The 17,724-nt window shown below is 39.7% G+C and overlaps 1 protein-coding gene across 12 annotated transcripts in view; it reads right to left on the bottom strand.

Moving 5' to 3' along the window:
* Nucleotides 1-17,724, bottom strand: part of LOC113058463 (unconventional myosin-XVIIIa-like) — an 89,662-nt gene that overhangs the window by 41,560 nt on the left and 30,378 nt on the right. For 5 of the 12 annotated variants that reach the window (XM_026226389.1, XM_026226398.1, XM_026226393.1 and 2 more), the window contains exons 3-16: nucleotides 12,662-12,727; nucleotides 11,733-11,820; nucleotides 11,215-11,321; nucleotides 9,723-9,899; nucleotides 8,753-8,963; nucleotides 7,990-8,132; nucleotides 7,595-7,695; nucleotides 7,317-7,380; nucleotides 7,017-7,161; nucleotides 5,290-5,304; nucleotides 3,680-3,853; nucleotides 3,500-3,590; nucleotides 3,103-3,295; nucleotides 2,088-2,174 (exon numbers count right to left, since the gene is read on the bottom strand). In XM_026226389.1, the coding sequence (XP_026082174.1) occupies nucleotides 2,088-2,174; nucleotides 3,103-3,295; nucleotides 3,500-3,590; nucleotides 3,680-3,853; nucleotides 5,290-5,304; nucleotides 7,017-7,161; nucleotides 7,317-7,380; nucleotides 7,595-7,695; nucleotides 7,990-8,132; nucleotides 8,753-8,963; nucleotides 9,723-9,899; nucleotides 11,215-11,321; nucleotides 11,733-11,820; nucleotides 12,662-12,727 (1,662 nt within the window). Of the gene's footprint in view, nucleotides 1-2,087; nucleotides 2,175-3,102; nucleotides 3,296-3,499; nucleotides 3,591-3,679; nucleotides 3,854-5,289; nucleotides 5,305-7,016; nucleotides 7,162-7,316; nucleotides 7,381-7,594; nucleotides 7,696-7,989; nucleotides 8,133-8,752; nucleotides 8,964-9,722; nucleotides 9,900-11,214; nucleotides 11,322-11,732; nucleotides 11,821-12,661; nucleotides 12,728-13,325; nucleotides 13,449-17,724 lie in introns of all 12 variants that reach the window. The other 7 variants (XM_026226394.1, XM_026226400.1, XM_026226397.1 and 4 more) reach the window with 5 other exon arrangements.

Here is a 17,724-nt window from a genome sequence, read left to right as displayed (position 1 = left end):
TCCGCGGGTCGAAAAGCGACAATACCAATAACGTGATATTTAGCCCCTAAAATGCAAATTTTACCAAGGCAACCATGGCAATTTTAATTTTAACCCCGGAATGCAATTTTTTATCGGGGAACCTCCTGGAAACGCGAATGGGCTAGTTTTGGACTAGTTTTGAGAAGCAACTGAGTAGGATTTTTTGTGAAAACCTGGCAACCATGATCTGAACGCACGTGCTGGAGATATACCTCTAATTACAGTAGCGTCTTTACTGATGAAACGTGCATGAAAATCGCATTCGATTTTTTTGCACAGCCCTAATTACACCACTTTTTTTTTTTTGATTCTTTGCCACCGAGATTGTTCTCTTGAAGCAACAGTGAGACTAACAAGACGTTAGACCCTAATGCTCATGCTAAATCTTGGCTAGAACAAGCTCAATCTCTCTCAAGAACTTTGTTTACTTGCAATTTAAGCCCCTTTCATTCATCAAGACTGTGCATTGTTTAATTGACATTTTATTTCATATTTTGATAATGACCTCAAACACAACATTAGTCATTACATGAAAGCAATTACTATCCTTTATAGAATAAAAGAGAGGAGTAGAAAACGAGGGGAAAAAAGATGAGCTATTAGTCTTGGGCTCCTCATTAAAGGTCTGTATTAAGTAAGAGCTCCAGGGCAGTCAAGCAGGCATTTTTAAACCTTACACTCTGCCTGTCTACTTAAGCAATTAATACCAGTAATGGCTTCTCCCTGGTTCTGCTTTACCGCACTGACACTTTGCAGGCTGCTGAATAACTGCGGATAAGGCCGGTGCGGAAAAGAACTTACAGCAATTACGTTGGCTTATGAATATGCTCAGAATTTGTCTTTAAATAATACTTTTCATGCTGATGAGACCGCGTCATTATGCCAGTATTATTCCCATCAGACACAGATTGGCTAATTAACCTGTCAGTGTTGTTCTAGCGAGTGCTTTCAATTAATTTATTTTTAAAATGCTCATTTGACAATTTATGAATTTCTTTCAAAACTTCAGTAAATTGAAAAGCAGAGAAAGACTTAAAAGATTGGATGACGCCACAGGCAAACTGTTTTTATTCAAGTCGTAAAACTGTAATTTGTGACCGAGACCACTGGGGGCACTCAAAACACTTACTAGTGACATTCAAAGCAGCTTGTCAGAAATCAAAATTGCACGTTTTGCAATCAGTCATGCATCACTGACCCATTCTAATCTAAAATCCTTTTTTAAGCAGAGGATGACCGTTTTAATCTATTACCTGAGATTCTAAAGGAAATTGGTTGTGGACATATCTAGAAAGGAATAATTTAAATACCCTTTCCTATAGAGAGTAATTGGTTTATTGCTGAGAAAATTAACATGTACCATGTGTCCACGGACGTTCAGTCAAGATGACAATAAGAAAGTTATGTTTTAAACTAACAAAATATAACATAACATATAATAATATACACTACCCTTCAAATAAATAAATACACACACACGCACACACACAAGATGAAATACTGTCAAAACAGAGTTTCCAATATCAAATATAAGGTCTGTCTCTGATTCCAATATGATTCAGATTTAACAGGGACTACTAAGCATGATCCAGAAACTTTTTGTGACAGAGACAATGTCATCAAAAGGGCTTTCATTAAGATGCTGAACGCTGTGCCTTAAAAAGTGGGAGGGCACTTCCCGCTCAATACCCACCCACACACATATAAAGACAAAGAAAATCCTCTCCGGTCTCATTAACATCCCATAAAGCCACGTTCCTGACACTCTCCTCCTGCAACGACTGGCTAGATACGAAATTATAATAACTTGCCGGCACAGATAACAACTTTGAGGTTGAGTTCATGCTCAAATGACAAACTAAAGGACCCAAAAGTCATTGAGGAGAACTTTCAAGCAGTCAAACTGTTTTTTTTTTCCCCAACGTTGTGAAAGACGAGGGAAAACTCAGTGATTCAAGTCACTGCTGAAACTGAAAAGCACACATTCTCCAGATAAGGCCCCTTTGGGAACAGGCTGGGATGCACTACAAAATCCTGAGGAGGAAAGAAAGTAAAAAGTTGCTTACCAATGCTTGAGTGGAGGCTTGGTCTATAGCTGATACAGACAGTGATGTACTGGACTCTATGTCATCTAATGCAAGCTCTATGTTTTCCTAAACAGGGATAGAGGGAGTATTAGTCAGCTACGATTTCAAACTGATTTTGGGTTAAAGGTTTCTATATTTTCTCATGTGTTTAATACCATATTTTCAAAAATGTTCTATGATTATACAGCCTTGAGGACAGATAAATAACAAAGTAAGAGGCTTAACCATGAAAATGTATAATTTCAAGACTTGATTAAAGGTGCTATAAGCTATTTGAATGGAATGATGCTCAGACATCCCACTGAATTTGGGACCCTGAAATATCAGGCCTGTCTCTATGACAGCCCTAAGTTCTGTGAACTGCCAAAAATATATGAGCGCTGACCAATCAGATCACTTTGAGGCAAATTCTGTCACTAAATGTGCGGTCAACATTTACCATTGTTCACAATCACTTTGAAACGGAAGTAGCAAAATATTTTTATTCTTCTGTATTTTTATGTAAACCCAAGTGTTACAGATTAGGGTGCGAATTTTTTTCACCCCAAAATTCAGTTGTTTTCACCCAGAGAGTTAGTTATGAGAGTTAAGAGTTTATTATAAAATTAAAAAAGGACAAATCAAATGTATTCATGGATGAACTGCTTACAATGAGCTCTATAAGGTGCATTTACAAATTTTGGGGAAAAAAAAATGTAATCGAAAATCACGCCGACTGGAAGTATGTAGGGAGCTCCAGAACATCGCTTATAGTACCTTTATCTCTATGACAGACTCTGATTGGCTCAAGTACTTAGCCTGATTATTGATTTTGTTAACAAGGAAAGCACATTTGATGACAGCTTAGACAAACATGTAAATTCTGCATGATCAAATTTGAGGTTTTATTAAAAAAACATCAAATTAACTCCGCTACACACAGCCCAAATTAATTGAGACTATAACTAATTTTTTTATTTCTTATTAAAAAGGAATAATTTGATCGTTTCTGCACCTCCTTGTAGCGCTCTAGTTCCTGTACAAAGGTGCGTTCGTGGAAAAGCGTTTGGAGACGTTCTTGGGTGTAGTTGTGGCACAGCTCTTCAAAGGTGGCGCCACGGTCCCGCTTGGCTAACTTTGGGTTCTGGAATCCTGGTGTGTCCACGATAAGCAGAGAGCACAGGGAATGCTGACTCGATTTCAGCGCTCTAAACAAGCACAAACAAACAACAGATGCACATGAAGTGTAGGTTAGATGCATCAAACAATAAAGGCTTTTTTCCTCATTCACAAATGAAACTGGGAAGTATGGTAGGCAATTTAAAAGCCTACTCCCACTACTAGTCTTTACATTCTTATTGGGAAAAAGACAAGACATTTTTGTCCTGACCACGAGAGGTAACAAACATTACCGGTTAACGAGTGAGATGAGCAGAGTAAAGAGCTCAGAGTAGAGTCCGGCAGCCATGGCCTCCAGACACTCCAGAGCTGTGATCTTTGGAGCTGTGAGGTAAAACATACATTTTAATTCTGCCAAAGCCAGCAAACACAATTCCTTTGCGTCAGAGGTCTTGTTTTATGAAAATTCTTACCCGAGTTGTCTCCTGTCCCAACATCATCTGGTCCCTGGCGGAACGAGGTGGATCTCTGTATGCTTCCTTTGGGCTGGTGTTTGAAGATCGCAGAGGAGAGCTCTTCTAGGGAGCATCCCAAGAGGTAAGCCGCCTTCTGGGCCCACTCATGACGTGCAAATTGCTTCCGGCCCGCTGTGAGATGCGCAGGGACGGTGTTAACACCATGTTGATCGAAGCAACACTAATGACTCTGGGGCTCTTGTGGCATCTGAGAGAAGTCTTATGCAATCCCGCTGATTATTTCATTGATGAATTAGCTTTTTAACCAAATATAGAAATTTTAGACCAAAAACAGCAGTGGTTTTCACCTGGTGCATTACGGATTAAAGTTGGCTGCAGATTAGTTCCGGTCATGGACGATAAAAAAGCAACTAACTGTTTGATTACGCTTTTTTAGAAGATCAATTTCGAAGGGAGGAGAAACCCTTTCCATATATTTCGTTATTTCAATTTGTCCTCCAGTCAATCATTCTGGGATTTTCATGCAAATCCATCTGTTAATTGGTAAGCACTTGCCAAATTAAGCAGACGCCACCGAGAGGCTGTGTGATATGTCCTCATCCTCAAAAAATCAGGAGCAAAACTATAGAAGGTGAAAGAAACTACATCCCAGATGAGATTAAATATGGATTCAACTGAAACAAAGATGAGTTTCAAGACTACTGGTTGCTGGAACAATTATAAAATATTAGTGTGTAAATATGTCATGTTATTAATTTTATACATCGTGCATACATCTTATGGTAATATTAATATAATTATATTGAAACAAATATAAAAATAAAAATCTAATAGTATTTGGTTGAATACATCTGAATAAATGATACTGCTTTATCAAAAACTAGATTTTATTTTTGTACAACAAGCTATTTTGATAGTCAATGTAAATTTTGACAAGCACTATTGAAAACCACTGACTGTATACAGTAAAACTCTCAAATTCAGAACTGTCAAAAAATGGTCTGATGATAGCAGTGAGTTTTAACGTTTAGTCAGCATTTCAATTTTTTTTTAAGGTTTTTGCAAATGTGTCTAGCAGATATTGTTCCGACTGACCTCAGAGCTAGCCACAGAGTCATACACAACAAGAGTGACACGCAAGCTGCCACAACCAGAAGAGGTCGCAGAGAGAGAGAGAGAGAGACGGAAGACAACGCAGGCCTCTGGTGGAATAGATGAACGCCAAAAATAAACAAGAACTGAGAGCAAACAGGCTTTTTATTTGTGTTTGCGGCTTAACAACAGAAAAGCACTGCAGAAATGAAAAGTCTACAACATGGAAAAACATCAGAGAGCCTGAGCTTTATAAGACAACAAAGTTACCATGCTCCCCTCCCTCACCCGCACATATTCCCACCAAAGTTTTATCTGAGCTTCAAGACTAAGACATTGTTATAAACCTCTGAAAGAAAAGAAGCCCAGCAGAGAAATGAAAGAAGAAAGAAACGACTGCAATAAGAATGCAAATGGAAATGTCTGGCAAGGACGATAACAGCATAAAACCACACGCACAAACACAAATGAGGTATTTGCTTGTAGTGCTGATATATAATAGTCATGCTCTTTACCTTCATCAACCTCTGCTTTGTAACATCATGCAACATGCAAGTAGAGAAGAAGAGGTTAGGACATGACAGACATTCTTCAGTATTGTACAAACGGAACCAAAAATGCAATCATTAGCACACAAACTCTCGCATATACAAATATTACTGGATTTCCATGCATTTTTATTCGACATTTCCATTTCACATTAGTTGTCAATTAGTAATCTATCAATACGTGTTTTACCAATGGCTGGCCAATGAATAAATATAGTAGCATATGAGGACTAGTAAAAGACTAAATCAATAATATATAATAATAATAATGATAAAAAATTATAATATATATATATAGATATATGTCTTTACTGTCACCTTAATAATTCCTTGCTAAATACAAGTATAGAAAAAATATTACTGACCCCAGAGTTCCTTGACAAAGTCTAGAAAAACTATTTTACACATTTTACAGTTATTTGCCTGTATTAAGAATAAGAAAAAACTTAAAACTAGATAAATACCCAGCCAAAATACAATGAGGCAGAACAACACTGCCCCCTGCTGTACCGACGGTCAGGTACAACTAAGTGACAAGACAAAGGTGTCTTTATAAACATTTAATATACTGTCCTGAAGGTGAAATATATTGCTAAAACAAAGCTTTACCAGTTATTATGTTTGATGCCATGTAATGTTAGTCTTCAGTACCAACTCAGGACACTGAAGCAGTATTAGTACCTCCTGCCAGACATAAAGCTTTCCTGCATTTGTCTGAGAGACACAGGGGAGCCATGCAGGTTCAGGAAAGAGTACCAGACTACGGAGCAATTTAGAGACAGCCCTGACTATATATCACTATATATCAGCAACAAACTAGTATACATTACATACTTGTATTCAAATCAGAGTCCACACACTCCTTCCCACACCTTTTAATTACTGGATAATGATTTTGAAATAGTAGATTTATAGAAATTTAATCCCCCCAAAAAAGAGCAATTTTCCATGACTTTATAAGATAAACACACACACACACACACACACATTTAAAGCCTTCTGAATTACAGTGACACAGGAAGTGTCTTCATTAACCACCTTCATATTGTAATACCAGTGTCATGACTCATGTCACAAATCTGTGTCCTCATAAACCACCCAAACCACCAGTGCGCGCACACACACACACACACACACACACACACACACAATGTGAATATTCCCAGTAATTTCTGAGTTTCCCATGACTGTTTACCCTAGAGACAGGATGTAGACAGTACAGTTTGGAGTCTGGTGATTAAAAGGTTCATTAATACATCATCCTCTTACTGCATGAGGGGGAAGTGATATCATAGACTGTGAATACGGAGCCATCCATCCTCATTAGAGCTAAAGAAACGCACATCTCTAAACTCCTCAACATCAAACTGTTTCCTAAGCTGCTCGTCTCTCCTCTGTTTGAGCTCAGTAAGCAGACAGATAGTCGACTTAATTAATAAAGTCTGTTTCCGTGCTTGTTAGGCGTTTCTTTCTTTTTAAGCTTTCCGGTTCTGATGCGTAAAGAGAAATCAGTCGAATGCTTCTGTGAGCTAAATTAGCACAGAGACAGCAGTGTGGGGCTTAAAGGGGAAGAGTTAGAATCAAAGCATGCTACTAAACGTTCTTAATATGTTTTGCTAAGGGTTTATTGGTGACTTGCTTCAAAGTAAATCAATGACACACCACACTGTCTGTCTGGGTGAGTGTTGCTTTACCTTTTGTGGCCCCTGCGGCTCCAAGGTGGTATATGGCCCCAAGGATGAGCCACAGAGCTTTCTGTTCATCAGAAGAGATGCCCAGCACCTTCATAGCTGCCTGCAGTTTAGTGAACTGTTGTGATGCCTTTTGCTTGTCCTCAGACTGTGTACACACACACACAAGAAAAGAATATTAGAAATAAAATAAAATACAACACATTTTATTTGTTGTATGCATTGCCCACTAAATTAATAAATCATTTTAAAATTGATTTTGGATATGCTGCTGGCAAACTATTCAATCTACTTAAAACTAACCTTAGTTTGAGGCACAATCCCAAAAGCACTGTTCTCTGCAAAGTGGTTGAAATGCAACTCCGTTCTGCAGGAAAATTGAAATACAATCGAGATATGAACTCATACAGTTATTTTACAGGTTTCTTTAATAGTGCAAGCTTTTATATAAGAGCAGAAATGTTGGGCTCCAGACAAAATAACTGAAAAATGCAATAGCAAAAAATACACTGCATTCAAAGCGTTCATTCATTAGTTGATTCATTCTGTAGTCATTCATGCATTCATTAGCGTGAGTTTACCTGAGTGTGCTGTCTGCTCCAGCCATCATGTAATAAAAAACATTAAAAGTGGACTCAGTCTCTGGGCGTTTCACCACCCTCAGCTTCTCCAGCAGCATGGTCTACATATAAAAGAAAGAGATGAATGACTCTTGAATGGACATGTTTATATAACTACAATAGCAGAATTCTATTTTTTGCTCATTTCATACAGTATCGTAGTACTATAAAATAATTAAATTATTAAAAACGATTAAGATAACACATTTGTATTTATGATTATTATTATTTATTGAACTGAACATTATTTTAATAAGGGGTATTTAAAGGTAGCAGGGTGGGTTGCCATTTATCCACACGTCATTAAATGTGCAATGTGCATTTAGATATGACCCAGTACAATATCAATGTCAAACCTGGATAGATGCAGAGGCCACCTGACCAGCCTGGTCAAAATCCAGCGAGACGATCTGGGAGAAGCGGCTTGCGTTATTGTTCATGGAGGTGGCACTGTTTCCAAAGGCCTCTAAGATTGTGTAGACCGCTTGCCATTTCTCCGCTGGAAGAGACACAGTAATATTTAACTGCAGGACTGACTCTTTAACACTGAGCGCACTAGAAGAGAGGATCCTGCATATGGAGATAACATCACAGCCTCTTTAATGGTATAGTTGATGAGCACTGTAGTCTTCATTAGGTCATTATTGACCACTCAGGGACTGAACAGACCCTAATGACGGCTAATTATCAGAGTGCTTTAGTGGGCATCATTAGCACAGCTCTCATCTGTCACCCTCTTCCCCAGCGCTCACACTCTCTCCACACTAGACAAGCCAATTTCCAGTGACCGCGTGACACCCTTGCATTTACCCTTTACCACAGGCTGTTCAAGCTTTTCAAGCATATAGATATAATATGCAGTTAAAAATGGGAATGCACAATGATCATATTATACAGGCTAATTTTATCGATTCAACAGTAAATAGTTTTTCTAGGCTTGGTTACAAAAGCACAGTTTGAAAAGAATGTGACTTCTATCATAAAAGTCTAATACAGCAGATTGCACTTTTATACATTTCCATTTGAATATTAGAACAACATTATAAGCCATCAGCATTTGCCAAAATCTGAGGGCATCCCTAGAAAACCTTTAAAAAAAATTGCTAGGAGTTTCTGTACCAGTAAAGATCTTTCCAGTGCTGCCGGCGATGGCCACCAGGTACTGAACTAAATGCTGGCAGTTTGTGGTCTTGCCACTGCCGCTCTTTCCCAGCAGCACGATGGACTGGTCCTGTCGTGTTGTCAAAAGGTTTCGATAGGCAGATTGAGCCACTGCATATATATGAGGGGCTGTGTCTTCTCGTCGGCAGCCTTTGAACATGTGCATCACCTGAAACATTGAAGAGAAAAACTAAACTTCTAACAGACAAACACATGCATTTTCTTTATGCCGCTTGCCTGAGAAAAACAAAAGTCTATGGACAAGCTTAGTGAAGATCACTGCTGGGAAAACAGCAAGGAGCTTACAGGTCAAACTAATAATTTTAATGTATTACACGGTCAGTAATGAAAGCATCAAATGTAAAACCATTAACATTCATTTTCCAATGAAGGGAAAATCAATAGCTGTTAACTTGAAAAGAAAGTTGGCATAAACCATCTTTCCAGCACGAGTGCAATAACATTTTCACATATATCATAGTTTCAGCTCCAGAATGCAGAAACACTCAACACGGCACATAAACAGCTTGATCCATAATAAAAAATCACTTAATTAGGACCGATGACCAAAATAAATTCTCTTCTGGATTGTAATTACATTTTATGGGTAGTACTTTATCTTGCAAGAAATCCGATAAAGCTCATTAGCGGCTTTCTGTTGCCCATTTCCTATTGCGTTTAACTGACGAAGGGACAGTTGTATAAAATATAGTTCCCATAATGCATTGCATTGCTGCCACAGTGAGTATCTCCACCTGTAATTGCATACTGTCAGAATATAGAATGCATTTGATGAACTAGGAGGTCATGTGAGTACTGTCTTTGTCGTCTACTTTTTCATGTGTATTGCATATTGGGATACTATATAATAAAGCAGAAGTAGGCATATTTGGATGCAAGGAGTGCGAAAGAAAACAAGGGCTCTCACCTTCTCTGAGTACATGGAGGGGGCGCTGATAGGGTTGATGATCACCATGTTGGGCCCCGCGTATGTGTGGATGAGGTTTCCTCCATAGCGCTGGCGCAGGGAATGCATTACACTGGACTCATTCAGGTAGAGCAGAGCTGCCAAGTCCTCACAGCGGTCAAATGACGGCGGGTTCGCCTGGGTTTCAAATGGTAAAGGTCAAAGAATGCTAGAAAGCTGACAGGTGATAAATGGGAAGAGTGGAAATATGACACAAATTGATGTGATTCATCCAGAATAGCCTCCATGCTTCATGCGAAGTCTTTAATGCAATTTCAAACTTGTCAAGCTCAACTCTGGATCCAGCTTAGCAATTCCCTCATTGAACAGATGGTTCAGAGATTTGATTTGAGGTCAACCTGGAAATCATCAGCTCAAGCTGTGCCAGGCAGGAAGTGAGCTGAAATATATTTCCCAGCATATGTCTCATCAAGGCCTAATAGTGCAAAACTATAAAACTATAGGTCAATCTGTCTGTTTAAAAAATAAGGCCAAATCCCACCTGTTTTTCTGTGACCTATATAATAGCATAATTTTCTCCCACCCTGTGCATGCTACCCAGGACCCACCTGTTCATGTCTAACCCTCACTTGGCTCTGGGTTCAGGCAAAAGCAGAGTTCTGCTACAACCCCTGTGCCTGAGCCCTGCAGACCTGGTGATTCATTCAAATACACAGCTATTCTGCTGTTGAATCCACATCATCACAGTGAAAGGAATGATTGTTTTCTATTGTGAATGTGAAATCTGAACAGAATGTGATGAAATGAGGTGAGACAAATTTTCTTATTCTATTTCCTGGCTGCACTCAAAAACCAGCACAGTGGAGCTACTTCATGAACAAAATAACTGAGACCTTTCTTCTAATGTATCACATAAAAGTGCTGACAAGCTTAAATCAATCTGATAAATCATTTAATGAATCTCTTCAAAGTTAGAATCAGTTAAAATCTTTAAGAAGTCATTTTCAATCTAAATTAAGCAAGAAATGTGTACTTAAAGGATTAGTTCACCCTCATGTTGTTCCAAACCCGTAAGACCTCCGTTCATCTTCGGAACACAGTTTAAGATATTTTAGATTAAAAATGTATGTACACTTCACTGTCCATGTCCAGAAAGGTATTTTCAATGCTTCAACAAATTCTAATTGACCCTCTGATGTCACATGGACTACTTTAATGCTGTTTTTATTACCTTTCTGGACATGGACAGTACACCGTACATACATTTTCAATGGAAGATCAGAAAGCTCTTGGGCTGAAACTAAAATATCTTCAACTGTGTTCCGAAGATGAACAGGGGTCAAAAATGTTTTTAGAAACTAAACATACAAAGATGAATTGATCACAATATGATCTATAACATGCATTTAGAGAATTTTCATTACATTTTGACTATGAATAAAAATGTTTTATTTGTGCATACTGAAACACATGATCAGCCTGGACAACTGACCTTCTCCACGTCATCCTCGTCCACATCCAGTACTGTCCCATCATGCTCCAGTTTGATTTTCACTTTCCCCTCTGGTAGACTCCCAGTCTCCGTCTTCACCACAGTGGCTGTAAAGAAAAAAAAAATTGGATTGCACACATCACATCATTATAGAGGAAAAAACGATTTAAATTTCAATGCCATAAAAGTACTCTGTTATTGTTATCGTAATGAAACTAGTAATAAGTTACAAATCGTATAAGAATTAAAACTGACCCGATTTCTTTTCTCAATAAATGTCCCTGATGTAATACTGTGCGAAACAATGGTGCACAATATTCTAAAGGAGAATACGTTTCCATGATCTTTCATCAAAATGCAATAACATTCTCCGCCTCTGAAATGACTTTCTCTTCTATTCTAGCACAATATTCTATTTCCACATAGGAATGTGTCAAACTATGCAAGTTAAATGAATAGAAAATGTCTTCAATTTAAAATAATGCTTCGAGTTCATTTGGCATGCCTTTTGTACTAACCCAGAGAGAATCCATCCTTGTGGACCAGCCACACTTTCTCTGAGCCGTACCATGCTTGCTCTGCAGCTATCTGCTCCTCTGTTTTCACCTGTGAAGGAGAAAACATCAGTCAAACTACTTTTTATGGCTTTGCACAGGGCTTTTGAACAGGAGCTTCACTGATACGCTTCAAATCCACTCCATGCATTGGTCCACACTTATGTGAGAAGGTCTGTTATCATTCAATGACACAAAAATAGTCTTTTTATCCTGATCTGAGACCTCTGCTGACAGAATATCAATTAGGGTATAAAGAGATCCCAGATCAGTCCCAAAAAAAAAACTTGTTTCCCTATGTCTACAGTATAGTCAAGCAAGATAGGGAGAGTTTAACAGCAGAAGCAGAAGAAGCCAACTCTGGCATCAAATGATGGACAAGGTCAGATTACAAGTCCGATGTTCTGGTTGTCTGGCCATGTCTGTTTCCACTGCACTCATGCTTGACCTACACACACTGGTCAGAACATGAACTCTACCGCTGTGTAGGGCTGACAGTGAGAGATACTATATCTGTGGAGTTGTGTTCCAGTTCACAAGCTTCTCTTCTCTGGTGTTTGGTTAGTATAAGACGTCATGACTGTAGATAAACCGGTAAACTCTACAAGTACGGCGGCACAGGAGAAGGAAAGGTACAAAACACTACAGAACTGTTAATAACAATCCAATGCTAATTAAATGTTAGATTAACCCATTTGATTTTATTAGCCAGATTGTCTATTTTGCTATCTATGAGTGTGTCTCTCAATTGCGGCTCTATGGCTGGGGTGTTGTCGATGAAATGGGATGGGTGTGAACACAACACTCCACAACACAAGGGCAAGTTTGACACGACAGGTCAAGGGTGGGATTATGCAGGTGAACTACGATACACACGACAGCGGAAAGCAGACCTTAGGATGGGCGGCAGCGGCATGGTCTGCCTTTAGGATCGCCACAGGATCCTCCTCCACCTGTCCCTGTAAGACGGCCGGTCAGCATGAGAGGGCAAGAGCAGCGTTAGACATCATAACACTTTATACCGTGCATCTCTCAAAACACAGTCATTTCTCAATTTAATAGCCTGCCTCAGATCCACACACAGAGCATCTAAATCATCCTGTGAATAAAAAGGGTTATTGATCATGTGGTATATCAGCGTAAGGCACCATGGTATGAAATAAACATTCACCGGGGAGAATGTTCAGAGCTTGAGGCATGAGGAGGCAAAAGGAGATATTACTAAATCAAAGTCTTCACCAATTAGAGAGCACATCCACTGCTATTCACTTATTATCTGATCAGTGGGGCGGCAAAAGCTAATTCTCACTCTAAGGGTTTCATGCATTTACAGCTAACTCTGTGTCACCATGCACTACATCAACACTGGCTTAAAATGATCATACATACACAATAAACAAGCAGGCAATCCTTATCTCAAAGATATGATATAGAAACAATCAGGTTTAATAAAAATAAAAATATAAGCATCTATTTTTTTGTTGATAACACAAGCACAAAAGCACATAGCCATGTACGAGGGTGGGGGTGAGTTAGAAAGAGGAACGGAGGGCTTACACTCCAACAGGCCACACGAGCGCACACTCGGGCCAAGCCATGGAGGGGCGCAGTAGGGGAAGAGCCGTCCCCAGAGGGGCTCTGTACCTGAGACGACGCAGAGGCACTGGCCACAGGTTCCAGCTAGACCAGTCAGCCAAACAATCACAGCCACAGAGACAGCAGTGGACGAGAGAGAGAGGTAGACATGAGACATGTATCCACAGATGAAAGGACAGCAGACACATGGAGGTGAGATGGGCATGCCTGAACCAATTACTACTTATACTCAAGTTGTACTGCAGCACACAGCAAAAGTTAAAAAGTGCATGAAATGGGGTGTAAAAACATACAAATCTAAGCTCAGTAGACATCAGAGCAGAAGACTGAGCTATTTCAGAGAGTAAAAAAGAAAAACACCTATTTATTGGTCTCGTAGCAGAGCAGCCCATAATACAATTGAAAACCTAGTAAGTTGCCTTGTTTTATATTCTCTACATAGGCAGCTAACCTCTAAGGCAGCATCCTAAAAATGTGGAGCACCGAAAAGCATTGAATTGAAACCCTATATATGGGGGCAGCAATGATGTCTTAAACACAACATACAAATATCACAAAAAAAATTGTACTGTAGCTTCAAATTACCATTTGTTGCTAAACTAACAATGTGCTACACTAAAAAACAACATTTCATGAATAAAAAGTTGGGTAAAATAGTTTTTAAATAAGATTTGATGAGAAAGAACATTTCTGAGTAATGTTGTCTTCCCCACCAAACAGGAAAAAGTTGGAGAAAATTGGGGGGTGACTACAAAAATAAATTGCTTGTACAGACACCGGGTTCATAACCATTAGATGTGAAGGCACATACTCTGCTAGCATTAATGTCCTCATTAACAATGCAGTGTATTAAATTGTTTCCCAGTATTTAGTATTCAGTGTAAGTGCTGTCAAGCTCTAAAGTGCTTTATTTATAGGCCCACAGCCAGCGCAGTCAGAGCCATGTAAAACAGTCTGGATAAAGCATATTTTAGCACCAGAGAGAAAAGAGAGAGTGAGAGAAGATGAGGAAGCAGAAATGAAGACAAGAGAAAGAGGGACAGGCATTACAGATGCAGCGAAGATCCTCTCCAGCCGCCTCTGTGCTTCTTCTGTGGGACTCAGTGGCAGACTCTCCTATAGGCCAGACCACCAAGAAGAGGTGAGTCTAACTCAGACTATGCACAAACTGTAGCTTTGTTATCGAGTAATGTTATGTAGTAGGCAACATCAATTTATTCAAAAGGATAAAACCTGATTGAAATTGAAACCAAAGTCACAAATGTGTATGTTAGCATGCTGCATTCCCTTCCTGCAGAGCTGAGCAGGCATGTCAATCTCACTGCTGCAGAGTGTGATCTTTGTAAAACACACACACAAACACACACCTTTTTGGACAGGGTTGGTATTTGTTGGAGTGGGTTTACAAATGCTACCAGGAGAAGGTCTCCCTGCTCGAGTTGGTGGCATAAGTACGTCTTCACCTTCAAATATTATGTCCAAACCACACACAAAGTCACAAAGTTGTTTAAGGGCTTGAAGTGAGTATCCATGCAACCAATCGCAAATTATTTCTTCTGATCTGAAATGCTACAATCAAACCACTCCAAAACAAATATCTGAAACAAAACCAGTAATCAATCCATTCGATGTAGTGTCTATAATCTTGCAACAGTGTCCACACAGATGTATGTTGTTCCTAATCTTGTCTACTCAAATCTAGTAAATAGCTCTGTGGGTCTCTGAAGTGGTTTAATCTATGCTTCAATTCCACCTTAATTTGCAAGATTCGCATATTATATTTGGTTTTCCAGTGGTGACATTCAGGAACCATACAGTAAGTCCTGGGCTGAGCTATTAAACCCAAGGAGACTAGAAAGACAGCTCAACTCAGAGACCGTATAAGAAGTTTAGGAGAAGGGTGCTGTCTCACACTTCCAAGAGACACAAGCCACTAGGATTAATGCAGAGGAAAATGCACAAAATGCAGTAAAAAAGCACAAATTGGAGCAACTTGCTTATTTACATAGAGACTATAACGTGAAACATCTTAGTACTAGTGAAGGAGTACTAAGATGTAACCCTGAAGGAGGGGCAAATGGATCTGTTTTGAAGGCTGGGGAGTTAAGGGGATAGGATTTACCAGCAGCAGTTGGAGCAGAGGTAGCGGCTGCTTTAGGAACAGTCGGTGTAGAACTAGGTATAGCAGGTAAGGTTTTGGGATCTGGGATAGGAGCTGGAGGTGAAGAAACGATAGGAGCTGTTGGAACAAATACAGTAGGAGTCACAGGATAAGTTTTTGAAGCAGGAATATAGCCTGCTGGAGGGGAAAGTGTAGATGGTTTTGAGGAGGGTTTCGGTGTAGGAATAAATCCAGATGGAGGAGAGAGTGGGTTGGATTTTGGGGTTGGGATGAATCCTGCTGGTGGAGAAACAGGAGACTTGGGAGTTGTCAGAGTAGCAGCAGATGCTAAAGACTGTTGCTCTTGTTTTGGAGTCTGGGAGGCCTCTACTTTGGGCACAGTTTTAGCTTGGGCTGGTCCAGAAATGTCCTTCTCTTGAGATTTCTCTACAGGTTTCACACCCTCTTTTTCAAGAGGCTCATCCTTGCAGATGCGTGAACGAGATTCCCCGGTCCTGCCTCGTGTCATCAAACTTGTCAGTCCAGCAGAGATATCATCTCTTTCCTCCTTCTTTATTGAATCATGTTTGAAGGAGAACACAGGCACCTTCAAGACTTTTGGTACAGATGCTGTTTCAGGCTTTGGTGGTTCTTTAGATGGCTCTGGGGACATGGCCTCAGGAGTTGTTGCCATGTCTTCTTCAGCAGGAACTACCCTCCTAACCACTCTGCGTACCACTTTGATCACCTTCTTGTGGGTCCCACCCTTGAAGTCCTCTATGAGCTCCGGTTGACTAGCATTATCAGTAGTTTTAACACTGCCATTGAGGGTACCATTCACTTTGCTTTCTCCATTCATTAAGGGTTCAGGACTCAAGGGAGCTTGGGGAGGCTCTGGGCTTTTGAAGAACTTTCTGGTCGCCATCTTGTCTCTACTGGGTGAGGGGCTTTTTACTCTCCTGAACTGTGGCTGGGAGTTGACCTCTGTAGGTGTTTCCCGAAAAGGCTGAGGACTCTTAGCACGTAGTAGGCCTCTGCCAGGCTCTAGGCTGGAAACTGACTGGGAACGGCAACTCAGGCTACCATCACTGTCAGACTACTCACCCAGCAGATACAGAAGATGTAGAGTGTCAGTGAGAAAGGGTAGAAAGATATTTAATCATTGTGAAGAGATTGCTATATCAATGCACAGCACTTTAAATTACACAATTACACATCTCTAATCACTTGTGTTGGTTCTTCTGTACATATTTCTAAATAATTAGCTGTTCTTTGATGAGGCCCTTCATCTCAGAACTCTCTGAAATCTATTCAGATGGCTGTCTTTCAATTGTAAACACTGTAAATATTATATCTTATCACTAAAGGACAAAGCAAAGCAAAACCACTTGGCTACCAAACACAAACTAAGGTTAAAGTGAAGTAGAATACTAGTTTCTGTTGACAAATTATACAGAAGCGTTGTATGCAGGAGAGAACAGAGATAGCAGAGGAACGATTGCATAAATACACTTTAGTGACTTTTTGCACTTAAAGTTTCTGCATGAAACACATCACCAAGCATGCATTTGCACACTCAGACTGAAAGTACGCCCCGTCTTCCTCCCAACCACGCTGCCTCTTGACACCTACACACATATCCAGTAGATACTGTCAGTGGATTATGAGATACACCAAGTAAACAATGTTTATCTGTCAGCAGGTTTTGCACAAAGCTCACTGACACCCAAGTTTTTTAAACTCCACAATAAAACTACCCTTACTTTTTACCGAAATATTGCCTCTATAATTTGCAACAAATGCCTATTACTAAAATTATAAATTACCAAAAATATCCATTCTAACACTTCCAGTCATGCTGAGATACGGAGTACGACTTTGATTGAGATGGTTTACTGATATTTAGTAAATGTGTTTATCCAGCATCTTGACTCTGAACAGCTCAGACAACGCACAGCTGGTGGAGTGCAACAGCTGCACATCCATCAACAGAACAACAAAGAATCGAAACAACGGCACGTCTTCAAGCCACGATAACACCATTTAGAGGAAAATTACTATGCAGCAGGTGTGAAAGAGAGAAATCAATAGTCCACATGCGTTAAATAAATGATGTTTTCATAAATCTACCGGGAAATAATTGGCTATTCTTAAATACTCATTCTCAAAGTGGTATAGAGTTGAAGCAGCAATAGGCTTCCTGTGACAACATTTCTGCATCCTGTGTGGAAACACGTGGACTTGGAGCTAATAGCATAT

Source organism: Carassius auratus, chromosome 40 (genome assembly GCF_003368295.1).
Source record: "Carassius auratus strain Wakin chromosome 40, ASM336829v1, whole genome shotgun sequence".
Classification (NCBI taxonomy): domain Eukaryota; kingdom Metazoa; phylum Chordata; class Actinopteri; order Cypriniformes; family Cyprinidae; genus Carassius; species Carassius auratus.
Note: the sequence above shows the minus strand (reverse complement) of the source record. Positions and strands in the feature narration are given on the sequence as shown.